General features: G+C 37.1%; 1 protein-coding gene across 3 annotated transcripts in view; it reads left to right on the top strand.

The window, feature by feature from the left end:
- The window catches only part of ELMOD1 (ELMO domain containing 1), an 87503-nt gene that overhangs the window by 55177 nt on the left and 11447 nt on the right, over positions 1-20879 (top strand). For all 3 annotated transcript variants that reach the window (XM_018059846.1, XM_018059844.1, XM_018059845.1), the window contains 4 exons: positions 10958-11091; positions 14087-14155; positions 17554-17604; positions 18716-18849. In XM_018059846.1, the coding sequence (XP_017915335.1) occupies positions 10958-11091; positions 14087-14155; positions 17554-17604; positions 18716-18849 (388 nt within the window). The remainder of the gene's footprint in view (positions 1-10957; positions 11092-14086; positions 14156-17553; positions 17605-18715; positions 18850-20879) is intronic.

The raw sequence follows: 20879 nt of genomic DNA, 5'->3' as shown, positions 1-20879 counted from the left end.
TGGCCTCTAGGAGGCCACTTACACCAATGAGTACTTCCTAGAACTTCGGCTACCAGTGCCCTTGTATTTGCAGTAAACCACAGCCACCCCCACACCTCTGCAGAAGACCCTCCAGCACTAGCAGATAGATCTGGTTCTGTCTCCTTTGTTCACTGCTCCTTTTCCCTGGACTCTGATGCACACAGGACTTTATGTGTGCACTCCAAGAGAAGAGTCTCTGTTTCCCCTCAGTTCAGTTCAGTTCAGTCACTCAGTCGTGTCCGACTGTTTGCGACCCCATGAATCGCAGCACGCCAGGCCTCCCTCTCCATCACCATCTCCCGGAGTTCACTCAGACTCACGTCCATCGAGTCCATGATGCCATCCAGCCATCTCATCCTCGGTTGTCCCCTTCTCCTCCTGCCCCCGATCCCTCCCAGCATCAGAGTCTTTTCCAATGGGCCTAGATCTGATAGATAGAGTGCCTGATGAACTATGGAATGAGGTTCGTGACATTGTACAGGAGACAGGGATCAAGACCATCCTCATGGAAAAGAAATGCAAAAAAGCAAAATGGCTATCTGGGGAGGTCTTACAAATAGCTGTGAAAAGAAGAGAGGTGAAAAGCAAAGGAGAAAAGGAAAGATATAAGCATCTGAATGCAGATTTCCAAAGAATAGCAAGAAAAGATAAGAAAGCCTTCTTCAGTGATCAATGCAAAGAAATAGAGGAAAAGAACAGAATGGAAAAGACTAGAGATCTCTTCAAGAAAATTAGAGATACCAAGGGAACATTTCATGCAAAGATGGGCTCAATAAAGGACAGAAATGGTAGGGACCTAACAGAAGCAGAAGATATTAAGAAGAGATGGCAAGAATACACGGAAGAACTGTATAAAAAAGATCTTCATGACCCAGATAATCATGATTATGTGATCATTAATCTAGAGCCAGACATCTTGGAATGTGAAGTCAAGTGGGCCTTAGAAAGCATCACTACGAACAAAGCTAGTGGAGGTGATGGAATTCCAGTTGAGCTGTTTCAAATCCTGAAAGATCATGCTGTGAAAGTGCTGCATTCAATATGCCAGCAAATTTGGAAAACTCAGCAGTGGCCACAGGACTGGAAAAGGTCAGTTTTCATTCCAATTCCAAAGAAAGGCAATGCCAAAGATTGCTCAAACTACTGCACAATTGCACTCATCTCACATGCTAGTAAAGTAATGCTCACAATTCTCCAAGCCAGGCTTCAGCAATACGTGAACCATGAACTCCCTGATGTTCAAGCTGGTTTTAGAAAAGGCAGAGGAACTAGAGATCAAATTGCCAACTTCCGCTGGATCATGGAAAAAGCAAGAGAGTTCCAGAAAAACATCTATTTCTGCTTTATTGACTATGCCAAGCCTTTGACTGTGTGGATCACAAGAAACTGTTTCCCCTAGTTCTGTACGAGTCCTGCAGTCAAATCCACATTGGCCTTCAAGGTCAGATTTCCTGAGCAGTCCTAGTCCCTTTGCCTAACCCCCAGGTTGGGAAGCCTGAGGTGGGACTCAGAACCTTTGCAACAGTGGGAAAACTTCTATGGTATAATTGTTCTCCAATTTGTGAGTCACCACTACACTAGTATGGAATTTGATTTTATTATAATTGTGCCCCTCCTACCATCTCATTGTGGCTTCTCCTTTGTCTTTATACATAGGGTGCTTTTTTTGGTGGGTTCCAGCATCTTTCTTTTGATGGTTGTTCAGCATTTAGTTGTGATTTTGGTTCTTTTGCAGAAGGAGGTGGGCACACGTTCTTCTACTTAACCATCCAGAAACTATCTCCTGCTTTTTTTTAATTTTTATGATCTAGAAGGTTGATTATATTTCCCAAACTTGGAGTAATGGCTTTTTGCAGGAGATGTCCTGTGTGTCCCAGCAGTAAACTTCCCTCTCTTTACCTAAGCTTTATGTTTTAGGGATTCCCTCTGTGAGAACTGCATGGGTTCTTCTGTTGTGGTGGGCTGATTATGAGGGCAATATGGCAGGCTTGTTAGTCACTGATCCCGTTGGTTTCCAGACCCTCCTTTGTGTGGGGGCTGCTGCCTGCTGGTTGGTAGGACCAGCTCAGGAGGCAGCTGCTGCAGAATCCTGGGTAGCCCTGAGGCTAGTGCTGGCACACTGGTGGGTGGAGTGAAGATCTAGGGGTCTGGCTACAGGACCCAGGAGGTCCCAGAGCTGGTGTCAGATTGCTAGTGGATGGAGTCAGTTCCTGATACAGTTGGGTGTAGGGTCTGGAGCATCCCAAAGCTTGTATTGTTAGCCTGCTAATAGGTGGGGCAGAGCCTAGCTGATCCCAGTGCAGGGCCTGGCCTGCTGGTAGATAGGCCATGTATGTAGGCTTGTGACTGTTATCCGCTCCCTCGTGGGTGAGGTTGCTCTAGAGGCTAGAGAAGGTTCCCTAGAGGGCAGGGCCGGAACCCAGGTAATTCTTAGACTGGTGCCTGCCCAGTAATTGATGGAGCTGGATTCTTGGTTCTCTGATTGGAAGGGCCATAATTCCAGAAGCAACTGTGGGTTTAAAATGTCATAAGGTCACCTAATCTGCTGATGGGTGGGGCTCTGTCCCCATCCAGTTAGTTGCTTGGCCTGAGATGTCCACAGTGTTCTGGGCCAGAGCAGGGCTGGGTCCTGGGTCTACAATGGTGCTTGCCAGTACCATTGTCCATATGGTGGAATGAACTCCTCAAAATGTGTTCTTGGGGTGAGCTGCAGTTGCCTTGTGCCTCCCTGGAAGATTCTGCAAGATCAGCAGGTAGGTCTGACCCAGGTGCCTATCAAATTAATGCTTCTTTCCTCAGTCCCACTGCATATGAGATTTTGTGTGTGCTCTTTAAGGGTGAAGTCTCTATTTCCCCCAGCCCTTTGATAATTCAGAAAGAAAGACCCCACTGACCTTCAAAGTCAGATACTCTGGGGGCTCATCTTCCCAGCACAAGGCCCACAGGCTGGGGAGTCTGATGTGAGACTTAGACCTCTCACTCCTTGGAGAGAACTTCTGCATTTCTAATTATTCTCCCATTTGTGGATCACCCACTTGGAGTGTGGGACATGACTATATTGCAACTCCACCTCGCCTACCTGTCTTCTTATTCTTTCTGTTAGTCTTCAGTTGTAGAACATTTTTTTCTGGTAGATTTTGGTCTTTTTCATTGATGATTATTCTGTAAATAGTTGTGATTTTGATGTGCATGTAGTAGGAAGTGAGCTCAGAGTCTTTCTACTTTGCCATCTTGCCCAATCTTGGTCTTCATTATTTCAGAGATAAGCAAACTAAAGTATGTTAGTCCAGTCTCCGATTCACACAGCTAGTGAATTACAAAGCTATGGCTGTCTCCCTCTATAATAGGCACCTTGAGGAAAGACATATTTTCTACCCTCAAATGGCTTGTAATCTAATTTGGGAGGTACTCTACATCTGCAAAAGACACTAAATCTTATCCATAGAGTGTCCCTAAAATACCTCTCAAATGATTTCTGTTCCCACTGCCTTATTTTAGTCATCATTTCCAGCTTGAGCTATTAGAATAGCCTTTTAATTCTGCCGCTAACCATTAGCCTTCTCCCTTTCATCTTCTGAAGTACACTGGAGGGATAATTTTCATTGTATTCTCAATTACAAACTTCAGGTTTCCAGTATCTAGTAGTAGAACACCAGAATGCATCTTCACGTGCATTTTGGACCCTTTCCAGTTTATTTCTTTAAGCTATTTCTCCTTTATCCTATTATGTACAGCTCCCCCATACTCTGTCATTCACCATGACCCAGATGAAGCCATGCCATCCAACTTGTGGTACCCTGTTACCCATTACTCTCAGAGTAGAATCTGGCTCATTTTTTAAAAATGTTGTTCATTGAGTTTGGAAATCTTCTCTAGAAAATTTAGGCATGGGATCTTTACTGTCTTCAGTTAATTAAAATTCTGTATCTGATAATAATAAAATCAATAATAATAAGATGTTCCTTGAGTGTTTAATATGTGTCAATTGTTAAAGTAAGGGTTTTATAGCATTATTCCATTTAATTGTCACAATAACCAATTTTGGTATTATCCCCATTTTTCATATGAATAAAATTGATATTATTCTCATTTTTCACATAGTTAGAAAGGGCTTTTAATTCCTGCACTAGGCTATCTCTCAAGGGAGAAACTATGTCTTGTTCACATTTGTATTTCTAGTGGCTGGCCTGTGGTTTATGTTTAACTTATTGAGCTTAGGCTTCTTTATCTTTAAGATTGATAATAATATCATTATTATCTACTTCACAAAATTGTTTAGAGCTAAAGTAAACAAACCAAAACTTGTAGGTCAAAATCTGGCCTGCCACCCATTTTTCTAAGTAAGGTTTTATAGGAACACATCATGCTCATTCATTCATGTGTTGTCTGTGGCTGCTTTTGTACGCCATTGAAAAAAGCAAGTAGTTGTGGCAGTGAACTTATGGCCAACAAAGCCTTCAGATATTTGCTATCTAACCCTTTACAGACAAAGTTTGCTGACCCTTGGTTTAGGAGCTTGAGTGATATATTGTCAAATTGTTTAATTGCTTTCATTTATATAAACATAGGAGACCATTATCAGTGTTTCTCCTCATAACCTATGAAAAAGAAATCTGGGGCTTCCCTGGTGGCTCAGCAAAGAATCTCTCTGCCAGTGCAAGTGACACGGGTTCCATCCCTGGCCCAGAAAGATGCCACATGTCACAGATCAACTAAGCCCAGGCTCCACAACTACTGAGCTCATGTGCTGCAGCTGTTGAAGCCCATGTTTCTAGAGCCTCCACTCTGTAACAAGAGAAGTGACTGCAATGAGAAGCCCATGTACTGCAACCAGAGAATGGCCCCTGCTCACTACAACTAGAGAAAAAGCCCAGCAATGAAGTCCCAGAACAGCCAAATAAATAAAATTATTTTAAAAACCCAAAATTATAAAATTATTTTAAAAAGAAAAAAAAAACTCTTGATTTTTATGGTTGTTTAAACATAAGCTGGGATAAAACTGGTTAACATCACTTTACATTGATGTAGCATTGTCCATATGCGTTATTCAAATGAACATTCTTATTAAGTGTTTTCTAACCAAATTAATAGTAAAAGCAAAAATTTAGGTGGATTCATGTACTTAATAGGAAAAATATAACCCAAAATTAAAAGGTATGATCATAGAGCTGCTGCTTCTTCAATGGATAGATAGACAAATGCCCTTGCTCTTTCTTTTCTGCAGCAGACCAGAGACAGGGCAGAAGTGTTCAAATATGCTTGCGATAAAGTCTGAATGCAAAGAGGAGAGAATTAAACAGAGCACAGGATGATGGACTGACTCAGCATGCAGCTTTCACATCTGTAGCTTGTCATCTGCACAAAAATGACCCTTCTAACCCTTGTCTCCTGCAGTTGGCAGGTGGCTTTGTAATAATTCTACTCCCAGTAGTATAGCCTTAGATGGCTAGACTCATCAAAGCCCCTCACCAGAGGCCCACCACCTTAGTTAAGATTTCAGTCAGCTTCCAGGTGCAAGAAATGACCTTACCTTTCAGAGCTACCCTGCTGCCTCCTGTTGCTTTTCTGGGAAGAGCCTATTTATCAGAGGAGAATCCAGTAGGCAGTAACTCAAGCATTCTTACAGGAAATGTACAATTGGTAGCACTAATTGTAAGTGGTTTAGCATAATTGACTTTCATTCTCCATGAAAGTGACACTTTAAGAAATTAAGAGCAGGGTTATCGTTACCATCTTTCTAAATAATATCATATACGAAATGAATCGCTGGTCCAGGTTCAATGCATGATACTGGATGCTTGGGGCTGGTGCACTGAGACGACCCAGAGGGATGGTACGGGGAGGGAGGAGGGAGGGAGGTTCAGGATGGGGAACACATGTATACCTGTGGCAGATTCATGTTGAGGTATAGCAAAACCAATACAATATTGTAAAGTAATTAACCTCCAATTAAAATAAATAAATTTATTTTTTTAAAAAGAAATTAAGAACACGTTTTAGCTGTTAATCTAGTCTGTTGTGATACATTGAATTATTAAAATGGAATTTCTTTTTAAAATTTATTTTAAAAACATTTTATCATTCAAAGCTTTTACTTTCCCAAACCAAGTATTCTCCAAATGAAGGAAATTTATCGTTTAACTATAGAAATGAAATGCTTGCTGTTGACATTTTACTCCACTCACTTGATGAAACCAGGTATTTTTAAGCTGTGTAGGGCCTTGAGATTACTTCCAGATATTGTTCAAGTGAATATGATGAGCTTTACAATCTGTTTTTGTTTGCTTAGTTTTCACTGTGGCAGTAACCAAATCAGTTCCCAGAGGATTTTTTTTTAAAGGAGATCTTTTCTCTCAGTTTTTTGTACTCTTCCAGTGAATTACAACATTTTGTCTTTGGATGAATAAAGAGCACTGGCAAATTCTTATATGGGCAATATAAAAAGAGATTTCTGAGGGCTTCCCTGGTGGCTCAATAGTAAAGAATCCACCTGCCAATGCAGGAGACACTGGTTTGATCCAATTTGTGAAAATCACACATGTGTCAGAACAGCTAAGCCTGTTTGCCACAACTATTGAGCCTGTGCTCTAGAGCCCAGGAGTGGCAACTACTGAGCCCATGTGCTGAAACTACTGAAGCAGTAGAGCCATGCTTCATAAAAAGAGAAGCCACTGCAATGAAAAGCCTATGCATTGCAACTAGAGAGGAGCCCTGCTTGCCACAACTAGAGAAAAGCCTGCCAAGCAACGAAGAACCAGCACAGCCAAAACCAAATAATTTTTTTTTAAAGAGAGATTTCTTATATCAGTTTGATATTTTACTTTCAAGCATGATAGATATACTTTCTTTTTTATGTAATTTTTTTCTCACCCTTCAGATTGAATTTACCTGTTGTGCTAAAATATAAAATATTATATCATTTGAATAATAAGTAATTTTGCATTCGTGCCTAAAAGAACTTTGATGAATTACAACTCTTTTTGTTAGTATTTCCTATCATTGGACTTTGCTTTATACTATGTCAGATGTGACATATACAGTTCTCTTTAAGCTTTAAAATCCATATAACATAGAATTAGCCATTTAAAAGGTGAATTATGTCTTACATAGTAACAAGAAATCTTATATTTCTGTTTATCCTTGTCTATAATGAAGATATAACATGAAATAATAGCCTAAAAAGTAAATTTGTTTACATACCCATCTACATTTACTAGGAAGAACTAATACTTTGAACATTACATGTTTATACAGTTGTGGGTCTCAGTCTTACTCAGTCCCTCAAGTAATAATACATTCTGAGTTTATTTTTCTATAGGAAGTTTAAAACGTACAACCAGTTTCTTCAGTGAAGAGCATAATGTCTAGAATTTATATTTGTCCAGTAAAATGCAATTGATCATAAATTATTTTAGGTAACTCTTAACAATGATAATATCTTTTTGAGGTTTATTCATGAATGTTATTGATCTTTCTTTTTTATTTTTTGTTGTTGCTCAGTTGCTCAGTCATGTCTGACTTTTTATGACCCCATGGACTACAGCATGCCAAGCTTCCCCGTCCTTCACTATCTCCCAGAGTTTGCTCAAATGCATGTCCACTGAGTTGATGATGCCATCCAGCCATCTCATCCTCTGTCACCCTCTTCTCCTGCCCTCAATCTTTCCCAGCATCGAGGTCTTTTTCAATGAATCAGCTCTTGGCATCAGGTGGCCAAACTATTGGAGCTTCAGCTTCAGCATCAGTTCTTCCAGTGAATATTCAGGGTTGATTTCCTTTATGATTGACTGGTTTGATCTCCCTGCTGTCCAAGGGACTCTCAAGAATCTTCTTCAGCACTGCAGTCCAAAAGCATGAATTCTTCGGTGCTCAGCCTTCTTTCTGGTCCAACTGTCACATCTGCACATGACTACTGGAAAAACCACAGCTTTGGCTATATGGACCTTTGTCGACAAAGTGATGTCTCTGTTTTTTAATATGCTGTCTAGGTTTGTCATAGCTTTTCTTCCAAGGAGCAAGCATCTTTTAATTTCATGGCTGCAGTCCCAGTCCACAGTGATTTTGGAGCCCAAGAAAACAGTCTGTCACTATTTTCACTTTTTTCCCCATCTACTTGCCATGAAGTGATGGGAACAGATTCTATGATCTTAGTTTTTTGAATGTTGAGTTAAGCCAGCTTTTTCACTCTCCTCGTTCATCTTCATCAAGAGACACTTTAGTTCTTCTCCACTTTCTGCCATAAAGGTTGTATCATCTGTATATCTGAGGTTATTGATATTTCTCCCAGCTATCTTAATTCCAGCTTGAACTTCATCCAGCCCAGCATTTCTCATGATATTCTCTGCATACAAGTTAAATAAGCAGGGTGACAATATATTTTTATTTTTAATTGAAGTGTAATTGCTTTACAGTGTTGTACAAGAACATGAAATAGCTCTAAGTGTACACATATCCTCTCCCTCTTGAGCTTCCCCACCACCATCTCACCCCTTTACGTCATCACAGAGCACCATGCTGAGCTCCCTTTGTTCTATAGCAACTTCCCACTAGCTATCTGTGTTACACATGGGAGTATATATATTTCAGTGCTTCTGTCTCAATTCATCCAACCCTCTCCTTCCCCAGCTATGTCCACAAGTCCATTCTCTACTTCTGTGTCTCTGTTCTTGCCCTATAAATAGGTTCATCAGTACCATTTTTCTAGATTCCACATATATGTATTAATATATGATATTTATTTTCCACATTCTGACCTACTTCACTTTGTATAACAGGCTCTAGATTCATCCACCTCACTACAACCAACCCAAGTTCATTCTTTTTATGGCTGAGCAATATTCCATTGTATAGATTGTACCATAATTTCTTTATTGATTTTCTGTCCATGGATATCTAAGTTGCTCCATGTCCTACTTACTGTAAATAATGCTGCAGTGAACATTGGGGTACACATGTCTTCTTTAATTATGGTTTTCTCAGGGTATATGCCTAGTAGTGGGATTGCTGGGTCATATGGTAGTTTTATTCCTAGTGTTTTGAGTAATCTCCATACTGTTCTCCATAGTGACTGTATCCATTTACATTCCCACCAACAATGCAAGAGGGTTCCCTTTTCTCTACATTCTCTCTTGCGTTTATTGTTTGTAGACTTTGTGTTGATGACCATTCTAACGGGTGTGAGGTGATACCTCGTGGTTTTGATTTGCATTTCTCTAATAATGAGCGATGTTGAGCATTTTTTCATGTGTTTGTTGACCATTTTGTATGTCTTCTTTGAAGGAATGTCTAAGTATTCTGACCATTTTTTGATTGAGTTGTTTTTCTGATATTGCATTGCATAAACTTGCTTCTATAGTTTGGAGACTGATCTTTTGTCAGTTGTTTCATTTGTAATTATTTTCTCCCATTCTGAGGATTGTCTTTTCATTTGTTTATAGTTTTCTTTGCTTTGCCAAAGCTTTTAAGTTTAATTAGGTCCTGCTAGTTTATTTTTGTTTTTGTTTCCATTACTCTAGGAGGTGGGTCAAAAGGATCTTGCTGTGAATTGTGTCAAAGAGTGTCCTGCCTGTGTTTTACTCTTAAAGAGTTTTGTAGTTTCTGGCCTTATATGTAAGTCTTTAACCCATTTTGGGTTTATTTTTGTGTATGGTGTTAGAAGGTGTTCTAGTTTCATTCTTTTACGTGTAGCTGTCCCATTTTCCGGGCACCACTTATTGAAGAGGCTGTCTTTTCTCCATTGTATATTCTTGCATCATTTGTCAAAGCTAAGGTGCCCATAGGTACGTGGGTTTACCATACGTCCTTGATGACTAGCTTTGTAGTATAGTCTGAATTCAGGAAAGTTGATTTCTCTAGCTCTATTTTTCTTTCTCAGGGTTGCTTTGGTTGTTCAGGATCTTTTGTGTTTCCATACAAATAGTGAAATTTTTTGTTCTAGTTCTGTGAAAAAATGCCATTAGTAATTTGATAGGGATTGCATTGAATCTGTAGATTACTTTGGGTAGTGTAGTCATTTTCACATATTGATTCTTCTAATCCAAGAACATCTTTCTTTATTCAACTATATGATGCTTATTTATTCTCATCCCTGTTATCGATGAGAAATGAAACTCAAGTCTTTTTGTTAACAGTGCTACTAATAGTTTTGCTATGAAGAAGTGAAGAGAAGTCGCTCAGTTGTCCAACTCTTTGCGACCCCATGGACTGTAGCCCACCAGGCTCCTCAGTCCATGGGATTTTCCAGGCATGAATACTGGAGCGGATTGCCATTTCCTTCTCCAGGTGATCTTCCCGACCCAGGGATCGAACCTGGGTCTCCCGCATTGTAGGCAGACACTTTACTGTCCAAGCTACCAGGGAAGCCCAAAGGAATTGGGCTCGTCCAGGACTGAATAATAATGCATGACCTCAAAATTATTCCTTTTATTCCCTTCCCTTTATTCTCTTAAATGTTTTTGAAGATTCAAAAAAACTTTTGTAGAAGATTGTATGTGTACACACATATACACATAAACATATCACTGACTAGGAACTAAAACAGAAAGATTAAAAACACTAAAATATACACAAGTATACATTCCATTGCCTTCAGAGCAATGACATCATCACATGTCATTCAGCCTCTGGAAAATTCCACTGTATTTTTATGAGAAGATGAGAGTGAAAAGACAACTAACCTCTTAGTTCTATTACAAAATAATTTTTACTTCCCAGGCTTCCTGGCAACATCTTAGGCTCCCTCAAGGAGTCTTTCAATCATACTTTGAGAGCTGTTGTCATAAATAATTGAAAGATAATCAGATCTGCAATTGTAATATACTTGCATATATTCAGATTTCCAAAGTTTATCTTAATAGTGTAGTTTACTAAATTTTAGCCAGTAAGAAATAGTATTATATGTGTGTATATTAACAAGCTAATTTTTCCTTGGCTTCAGTTATGGAAATTCTTGAAGCCCAATACTCCACTGGAATCCCGGATTTCTAAGCAATGGTGTGAAATTGGTTTCCAAGGTGATGATCCTAAAACAGATTTCCGAGGAATGGGACTTTTGGGACTGTACAATTTGCAGTAAGTAAAATGAAGAATGGTTGGGTTTTAAAGTGATGTCTGGCCTCCTTATATTGAAATATCAAAGTTGAGTTATTAGTCCTAGCAGCCACTTCCCAGAAGAGTCCAAGTAAACATTCAAGTCCTCTGACTTCAACTCAGGTTCATAAAATTTGAAAAACTACTACCATCTTTTTATGTGGCAAACTTCATGCATTCTTTTAAACAAGTCTCAAATTTATTTTAATTATTTTATTATGAAAAATTTCAGTTGTATACAAAAACAGAGGGAAGATTATAAAGAATCCCCTTTATACTGATCATCCAGATTTAGTATTTATTGACATTTTGAAATACTTGAGGTACTTTTTTTTTGGTAGAATTATGTTAATGAAAATCTTATACTGTTTGTAGTTTCAGTCTCATATGTCAGTATGTAGCTTTAGAAGACATGAGTATTACCTTACATTAACCCCAATGTAATTATTACACCTAACAATATTAACAATGATTCCTTGGTATTATCTATATCCTGACCATATTCAAATTTCCTAGTTCTCTCAAAAATGTCTTTTATAGCTGGTTTGTCATAATCCAGTTCCATGTAAGATCTATACATTGCACTTAATGATTGTCTCTCTGGTCTTTTTTAATTCAAGCAATTTCTCCCCCTCTGTCCTCTCCTTTTGCACCCCCAATCATGTCATTAAACTCATGCAAGAATCTAGGTCAACTTTACCGTACTATAAAATCTCCCACAGTCTATATTTGTCTGTTTGCATTTGTACCCACCCTGGTATTTCTTGAAAATAAGAGATTCGGAAACATTCGAATAGGTTCATGCTGAGAGTGTAGCATCCCCACTCTCAGTTTTATGCTGAGATGAGTCAGAGGAATCACAGCCTGATGGCTCATTGCCATCTAGCCATTTAACCATTTCCAACAGTGATCTTCACTGAACCAATTAATTGCACATAGAGTGCTTCTCTAATTTTTATTCTTCCCACAGTTTTTGGCTGGAATTCTGTAAAGACAGTTTCTTTGATTAAATATGGTTGTTTGGTTTCTCTAAAATACAGGCAGGATAGCTGCTCAAGTAAATAAGTTACCAATTTTCAGAGGGAGGAGTTGGTGCCCTAGTTCCTTTGTTAGTGATCAAACTCTTTTTTTTTTTTTTTTGGCTTTATATTTTTAAATTATCATTTTAACTCCTGGTTTTTGTATGTTTATGTGATTTAATAATTGCCCTCATTATTTTTTTCATGCTTAAATTAGGTCATTTGTAGCCATTCATTTTCAAGAGAAAAGGAGTCAATGTAGATTGTTCTTAGGAAGGGTAATGATATGTTTTTAAAAGAAAAAAATGACATTTTTAATAGCACAGATTTTCCCCCTAGATCTTTGCTTTTATTTTAAATTTAGGAAGTTTAATAATCACCCATGCCTTTTTTTAAGATGGTAAATATTTTATACAATTTTAAAGGTCACATTCAATTTACAGTTATTAGAAAATTTTGCTTCCTTTCCCCATGTTTTAAAATACATCTTTATAGCTCATCTTACACCCAACAGTTTGTATCTCTTACTCCTTTACTCTGATTTTGTCCCTCCTCCCTCTCTTCACTGGTAACCACTAGTTTGTTCTGTATCTGAATAGTCACCCATTCTCTTATGAAGTGTTTTAAATGTTACATTATTATGTAATGTGTGAATGAATAGAAAAGTAAAGGTGGGGTTACAAATAAGTATGAAAAGGATGAGCTTTTGATAAGTACAGCTGGGACAGTTGACATTTCTGTTTGAAAAATAAATATCTACCTTACCTCAGTTTACAAGTTGAATGTCAAAAACAACTATTTACAACTTTTAGGAGAAAAGCTTTGAAATATGTGAGTAAAGAGGGATCTCTTAAAGACAAAAACCAAAAAACACAAGCTGTAAAAGAGCAATCAATGGATCTCAAACATTAAAAGTGAAACTTTCTGTAAGATAAGCCACCATAGATAAAATGAAAACCAAGATTGACATTGATATACATGATAAAGGATCCATCTCCAGTATATTAGGCTCTGAGGGTTTATTTATCTTATTTATTTGAATGCATTTTTAGATATACTGTACCAATAAATAGTAACAGATAGGCTGTAAAAGAAGAAACCTAGATGACCAACAAAAGTATGAAGAGACTCAATTTCATTAATAATCATGGATATGTTTATGAAATTTGCTGACTGTCTTTGAACTTTTTGAAAGAAAATTTAAGAGCTTGTTTTATCCTTTAGATATATTCAGGAAATTATATGCACATCAAATTAAATAATATATGCTATACTTAATTGTATTTTATAATTGTCTTTATGAAGTACCTTTTATGATATATTTTTGAGAGTATGAAAGCTTTTTGTATTTATTAGGAAATTCATTGCCCCTTTTCCCCCAAAACAGAATTTCAACATCTTTATGCTCTGTAAGATATTTTCATCCAAAATTTACCCCAAGAATATTCTCCAAGAAAACACACTGAACCTCATCTAGTCTCATCCTTTCTCTGCTGTTTAGCTGTCAGAGCCTCTCACCATGTTGCCTTCATCCAGGCCCTTTCTGCCTTCTGAGGGGCCTCATCCTGCCTTCCTATTAAGAATCTGTAACCCTCTTCTGTAAAGCAATTATCCTTCAATTAAAAAATAAATAATATTAAAAACAAACAAACAAAAGAATCTATAACCCTCATTAAGAATATCTTTGGCTCTCTGGGGAACGGTAAAGTTCATAATTAAATTTTCGAACCTACTGGAATCATTCCTAAAACTTTGTGGGTTTTACAACTACCCTATTAGATTCTCATTGGATTTGGAAAATTTTGTTATGAAAAGCTGTTCATTCCCTGGAAGAGCTGAAACAAGTGATATCACTTATGTTGGTATCCATCTCTGAATCCAAAATTACCTCAAATTGGATTGAAATGAATGTATTCAAAAGGTCTGGAGTTATGGTTTTCTTTTCCCTCCAACTGCAGGTATTTTGCAGAAAGAGATGCTGCAGCAGCTCAGCAGGTCCTCTCTGATTCTCTTCATCCCAAATGCAGGTAATCATTAAAAATAAAATGTGAATTAGGTTTTGTAGATTAGGTAGAATTAACTTCTGGCTCTATTGAAGAAATTCTCAAGAGAGTCAACTCACCAGAAGTGAGGCTTAAAGCTCTTTCAAACAAGCACTTTTGACAAATGCTGAATAGGAAAGTTAAAATGTCAGACTTGTTACAGGTTTTAGGATGTAAAGTGGCACTGTTCAAGTCAAAGATGTATTTACCTGAAGGGATTAGTAGTATCTCTGGTGTCTGGGAAGATTGAGGAGATGGGCAAAGAAGAAGGAGAAAGCAGAGTATGAAAGAGGTAAACACAAGGGACCACAGAGGGGGAACAGAGGGAAGAATGGAAGTCCTGAAGTCAGAGACCAAGTGAGAAAGTCTGAAATTGCTGAGGCTGTTCTATTTTCTTAATAAAATTCTAGATTGTAAATTGTTTGTGTTTTCATTTAACTTTCTAAATTTTTTTTAACTGATTGCATTAAGGGATATCACTAAAGAGGAAATAAGGTATTTTTCTTTGCTTTTGCTTTTTCTCACTTTTATTTTAGGCTAATATGGGTAATAATTTTTCAAGAAATACAAATTCATGAAAAATTTCTAAAAGCAAACATTTCCCAACATTTTATATAATATAGTTTGTTACATTTGACCTGCATTTTGGTAAAGAAAAAATCAGATTAGACTGACCTGATAGAAAATGTCAGAGTCTTTCTACAGCCGTGTCTATTGGAAAAATATTTTGAAATGTTACCTAAAGGCTGAACACATTACCACACATCTCTGATCCCATCTACTCCAAGAGGTGGATAGTTTATTTGGGAATTTTGTTGCACAAAGCATATTAACTCTTCTATTAATGTATTTCTAATTGTATAATTATGAAGAGTATATACATGCTTTAGTCTTATTATAAGGAGTTCTTCTATTATGTATTCATATTTTTGTATCACTTTTTGCTCCTCAGCATGAACAGTCCTTGTCAGTGTTCATGATTACTAAATAAGTCCCAAATTTTATCATACCACTCTTAGAATCTATGAGAGGTATAGATTGACTTTGAGGCTCCCCTTTTAACTTATATTATACTGACTGTAGCTTCAATGGCTAAGATTCATTAAATTATACTATACTTCCCAAATTTATAATTATAATCTTTTATAAGGTTAAGTTTTCATTTTCTTTACTTTTTATTTACTTTGAGAAAAACACTAAGATCCCTTAACTCTTTCCCCATACATTGCATGGCTAAAATCAAGCTATTTTAATTTTTTAACTACATTGAATTACGTGTTTCTGTTAATGTAGAGATTCTGAACTCTCTATAATTAAAATTGGCTGAGGAGTCTGTGTGCACAGTTATTCTGTGGAGAAGCATTAGGCAGAAGACATGAATCCTTCATGGTCCTTGGGAAGTGGCAATATGCTTAAAATATTTGTTAATAAACTATTGGAGAGGGATTAATTTTGTCTATGAACCATTCTGAAAGAAAAGCTTTATAATTTTATGTCCTGTGTTGGCCATCAGAGAGGAAGTATTAAGGGTTTGTGTGTTTATGCTTATTTAAGAAGAGACTAGAATGTGTGGGGTGGAGGGGCATGCAAATCCTTTGTCCCTCAAGCTACAAATAAAATTGAGTAGATGAAGTTCAACTGTTAACCACTTCAGACTGGTGGTAAATGTCATTGAATACAAATCAGAAATCTTGAAATCACCACTGTCCTTCACCATTGTCTGAAAGAAATATTTATTAACCCATTGTGATATCACCCTATATTCTTTCAGACTCTGAATATTTCAGGTGCTGAACAGGGAGAAGCCAGTAAAGGAGAAGCCAGTAAATACTAAGGAAGGTTTTTCCCTGTCTACCCTTCAGCAAACATTCTACATTGTTGCTCTTGTGAAGATCTATCCTGAAGTAACTTGAGGGATAAAAGCAGATTGGAGTTTAAGAGGAGAATTTTGACAGTTTGTTTTTGTGCTTGTTTGTGGTGTGTATGTTTCCTGAAGAGAGGAATTCCTTCTGTTTGGGCTGGGATATCCTATAGAGTATCATTACTTATAAGTATTGAAATGAGTGGAGGTCATTTGGTCTTTTCTTATAGTTCCAATGCAGATGGATTTAATTTAACAAAATACAGAGACACTATGTATTTATAAAGCTTTGTTGAAAAGAGCTGCTTATAAATTTGTTTATACAAAATTTCTTAAATTTCACACCTAACTCTTTTTAGTTTGGGTATGAGTTGTTTAAGGTAAAAATCTCCTGATGCCTCTTTGGCTGATAATTAGCAGTTACACTTTAAAAAGAAGTGGCTTATTTTAATATGAGTTAAAGACAGTTACTTTGAATTAGAGCCAGTCATTTATAGAATAGAAAGAAGTACTTACAGTAAAACACCAGTTTTGCATCATGTTTTTGTGGGCTTGTGCTGTGTGTAACATGTGTGTCTTTCGATGTAGTGTTTGCATTGTTTTATGAAGAACTCTTTTTCTTACTTAGATGGAAGCTAAATGTTCGTAATAATTCTAACTTTAAAACTGTATTTAGTTCCAAGATGAACGACAGTTTTTAGTGTAGAACACTGAGTGAAGGTCACATTGGCCACAAAGAAGAGTGCAAGGTGGCTCCTGCCCACAAGATGTTGGCAATATGGAAGTGGGTGAGAAGGGGCATAAGAAAGTACACAGAATAATAGAATACAAGTTAGTATTTTCAGAATGCCTTTATTATAGTACCATTTCTTCAGATAGTCTTATTCGGAAGCTCTAACTATAAACAATGTGTTAAAATGTGTCTGCTGTGGGTTAGTTATCTTGGCTTAGCCAGAGGAAGGAACAGAATTTTTAAAGCTTATGTGTCTCTCCTTCCCTTCTCCCCTCCCTCCCTCCTTTTTTTCTTTCCTTCTTTCTTTTTTTCACTATCAGTGAATGTTTATTTGGAATCTGGTGTGTATAAGACATCACAAATAAGGTTAAATACTATAATTACCATGAGGGAAAACCAGATGAAGTGCAGTGTGGGGAAATATGAGAGGGTGAGGTAGCATCTTGCTAGAGGAGAGAGTGATACCAGGCAAGGTTTCATGGAGGAAGTATTGTTTGATAATTAATGGATGATATAAAAGAGTATGTTTGACTTTTAGGTCTGTCTCTCACTACTGTACTATAGTGAATAGGGATAAGTACCATGGCTTTAAATAATTCCATTTCCGAGCTCTGTACAAATTGCATTGTAGCTTTTTAGTTAATAACATTTAAATTGATTAGTGTTTGATAACTGAGTTATAGACATCCCCACATCTAGTCAACAGTTTTAAAAAAAATTAAAAGAGAACAGGTGCTAATTAGAGATCAAATCTTACATATTTATTTATTTGTTCACTCATTTATTCAGCAAATTCAGCAAAGCAGAATGGGAGAAGAAAAGGATGGATAAAGCAATTGGGTGAGTGTGGGACTCCTTATATAATGGGTTGTCAGTCTGAGCCAGAACCAGAACAAAAATGTCCTAAGAGCACTGCAAAGAATGACAAGGATGAAAATCCACTTGTCCTGATGGAAATAGATAATCCAGTTTTGAAAAGGACCTGTTTATGTTTTTTTGGATTTACTTGTATGATTTTATGGTACTGCTTTGCCTGTGTTCTAGTCATAAGGTTTAGAAAGTTATAACTGTATGGAAATGATTTTCAAAAATCATAATCTGGAATAGTATTTGCTAGTTTGCTTTTAAGGATTTCTGTCAAGTGTCTGGCTATTAGTTAAAATTTTACTTTAAAACATTTTTTATAAAAATGCCTCATGTCATCCAAAAATATTTCTGAACAGAGAACTTCTTTTCTATGTGCTGGAATTTTAGTACCAGAGAAGACTTCAGAACTCCATTTGACTTAATTTTGAATAGACATGTGAAAAATGAACTAGAAAATATACCCTGAGTATTAAGATACTAATTTTTCCTCATTTTAAAAGTAATATTTGATTTATTATAGAAAATTTCAAAAATATAGAGAAGTAAACAGAAACACCCTAGTCATGTTACTCTAATATACCCATACTAATATTTTGTAGCATTTGAGTCTTAGAATATTCTTGTTCACATTTGAATGTATATAATAAAACTTGGCTTGTTCCTTGTATATTGTTTTATATCCTGCTTAAATCTTTAGGAATATAGTTTCACTAGCTGTAGTACACTATGAGATTACCATAATTTATTTCTCCAATCATCTTCTTTAGGATATGTGAATAATTTACATATCTTTGCCATATAAATGACTATCATTGCATATAAAGCTTTTTCATTTCCTGGTTTTTTCTCATATATTTGGGAATGGAACTAGTAAGTTAAAGCATATAAACTCTCTATTCTCTTGGCAAACATTATTAAAATTTTCTGTTAATTAATAAGATTCAGAGTTTTGATAAGACTGTGAGGAAGGGAAATCTGACATTCTCATAATTTAATAGTAATGTAAAAATCAAATTACCATTTTTTTGAGATGCTTACTTCCTATATGTGACATACAGTTGGTGTTGTGGCTTGTATTTTTCAGGTACTCGTTTGCAATTGTGGGCATCAATATAACTGATCTGGCATATAATCTACTGGTGAGCGGAGCTCTAAAAACTCATTTCTACAACATCGCTCCAGAAGCTCCAACATTATCACACTTCCAGCAAACATTCTGTAAGTGTCTTGTTGCTTAATTATTGACATAGACTTCTATAGAGAACGCTCTCGGCAAGGGCTGAAGCTGAGAGATCTTTGTGATTTGGTTGCTTTGGAGCCGTGAACTCCTCCTTTAGTTTGTGTTTCGTTTTCTCATTCAAAACCACATACTTTCAGGCATCATGAATCTTTTCTCCTTCCCTCCTCTTGCCTAATATTCAATGTATCAACTTCCCATCTGACTTAAAGACATCATGGATGTCTTTCGCCCTCTGATCCAGCGTGACACTTAACTGTACAGGCTTTGAAAACAGCCTGAGTTGACTCCAGATCTACATTTACTACCCTCCCCTAAACCTCAGCCATCTCATCTATAAAATGGATGCAAAATGAGATGAAGATAAAATGTTTTTTTTAATTAGCTAGTGAACATTAGAAAGTGCTCCGTGAACATTAGAAAGAGGAGGTGGTGGTTTAGTGGGGGATACAGATGGTGGTGGAGTTGTTGGTATTAATTTTACTGCTACTACTACTATTGCTACAGAGGGTAGAGTTTGCAGTTCCTTCTAACTGTAGGTACTAATAGAGGGAATTATTGTTGATCCTGAACGTGAGGTTGCAGTTGTGCTGAGGTTTCAGACGATAAAGATCAAGCCTGTTTAGTAGAGTCCTGGGATGCTATTGTCCAATTTTAAAAGCAGAATCTTAAAATGTAGCTATATGTCATTATTATCTTTGCAGGCCAGACGTTAACTGGTTTGGAGGAACATAGAAAGATAATCTGCCAAATCATCAAGTAACCCTAAGCAATTTATAGAAGAAATGCCTTATAAGTTATTTTGTAGTTTTTGTTGTTCAGTCACCAAGTCGTGTCCAACTCTTTGTGACCCCATGAGCATGCCAGGCTCCTGTCCATTTGAACATTGCTTATTGCACTGAGGGCCTGTACTTAAGCTTTTTTAGCAAGAAAATGTCAAAGTTCTTCTCCTTCCGGTTTTTTTTTAGCTTTTTTTTTTGTTTTCTGCTGTTAAGTTGGCAACCAGATCTGCACTCTTTCTAATTATGGTTAAGACCCCATCATTCCACCCCAAATCTACCGCAGGAAAGTGTTGTTCCTTGGTTCATTTTTAAAATGTGATAAAGTCAAAAGTTAACAGATATTTATTTTATTTAAATTCCTAAATTAATAGTGCTTATATTATCTAGGATTCTATCATCTTTTATATCTACCTAATCAGGACATCCAGTTAAAGATGACATAATTAGTGTATGTATTACACTCCCTTCTGAAATTCCACTCAATAGAAAGTTCTTAGGAAAATCCTAAGGCAGAGGATGAGATGGTTGGATGGCATCATCGACTCAATGGACATGGGTATGAGTAGGCTTCCGGAGTTGGTGATGGGCAGGGAGGGCTGGCGTGCTGCAGTTCATGGGGTTGCAAAAAGTTGGACACAACTGAGCGACTGAAATGAACTGAACTGAACTGAAAGAAAGCATAAACCCACAAGGATAAAAATCAGAAACAAGACAAGAAAATCTCATTTTGAAAGCTGGAAAACAGATTAAGTGGTGAATGAGTTAGTGGCCTTAAGAAAGCAGATCCCTAACAGGTGGCATGGAAAGTAAGAAGCAACCTGATTTATTCCACAAGACTCTTCAAAAGGTTCAAAAATTGGCAGCATTAAATATCTCAGAAATGAGGGTTAACATAAGACCAAAACTGGCAAGTTTGCTTGAAAATATGTTAAGAATCTCTTAGAGGCCTAAATCCCATTTTCCGAGAGACAGCTGCTGTCCTGCCCCCTCCTCAGCAAAGGCTGGTTACTTTCCAGAGAGAGAAAAATAAAGGGTTTCTGGTCTGATGAGAATCAGGTACAGTTAATGGCAAACCATACTGAAAGTGATGATAAAGACTGAGACCCAGGCTCCTTCTCCTACCTGGTTCCTATCACTTTGGCAGCCAGTCAAGAGATTGACAAAGGCCTTCTCTGAGATCTGAACATCCCAAGAGAAAATAGCTGAAAACGCTGACCTCCGGGTCTGCC

This window comes from Capra hircus, chromosome 15 (assembly GCF_001704415.2).
Source record: "Capra hircus breed San Clemente chromosome 15, ASM170441v1, whole genome shotgun sequence".
In the NCBI taxonomy this organism is placed as follows: Eukaryota; Metazoa; Chordata; class Mammalia; order Artiodactyla; family Bovidae; genus Capra; species Capra hircus.
The sequence above is the reverse complement of the archived record's forward strand: the minus strand, read 5'-3'. Positions and strand labels throughout refer to the sequence as shown.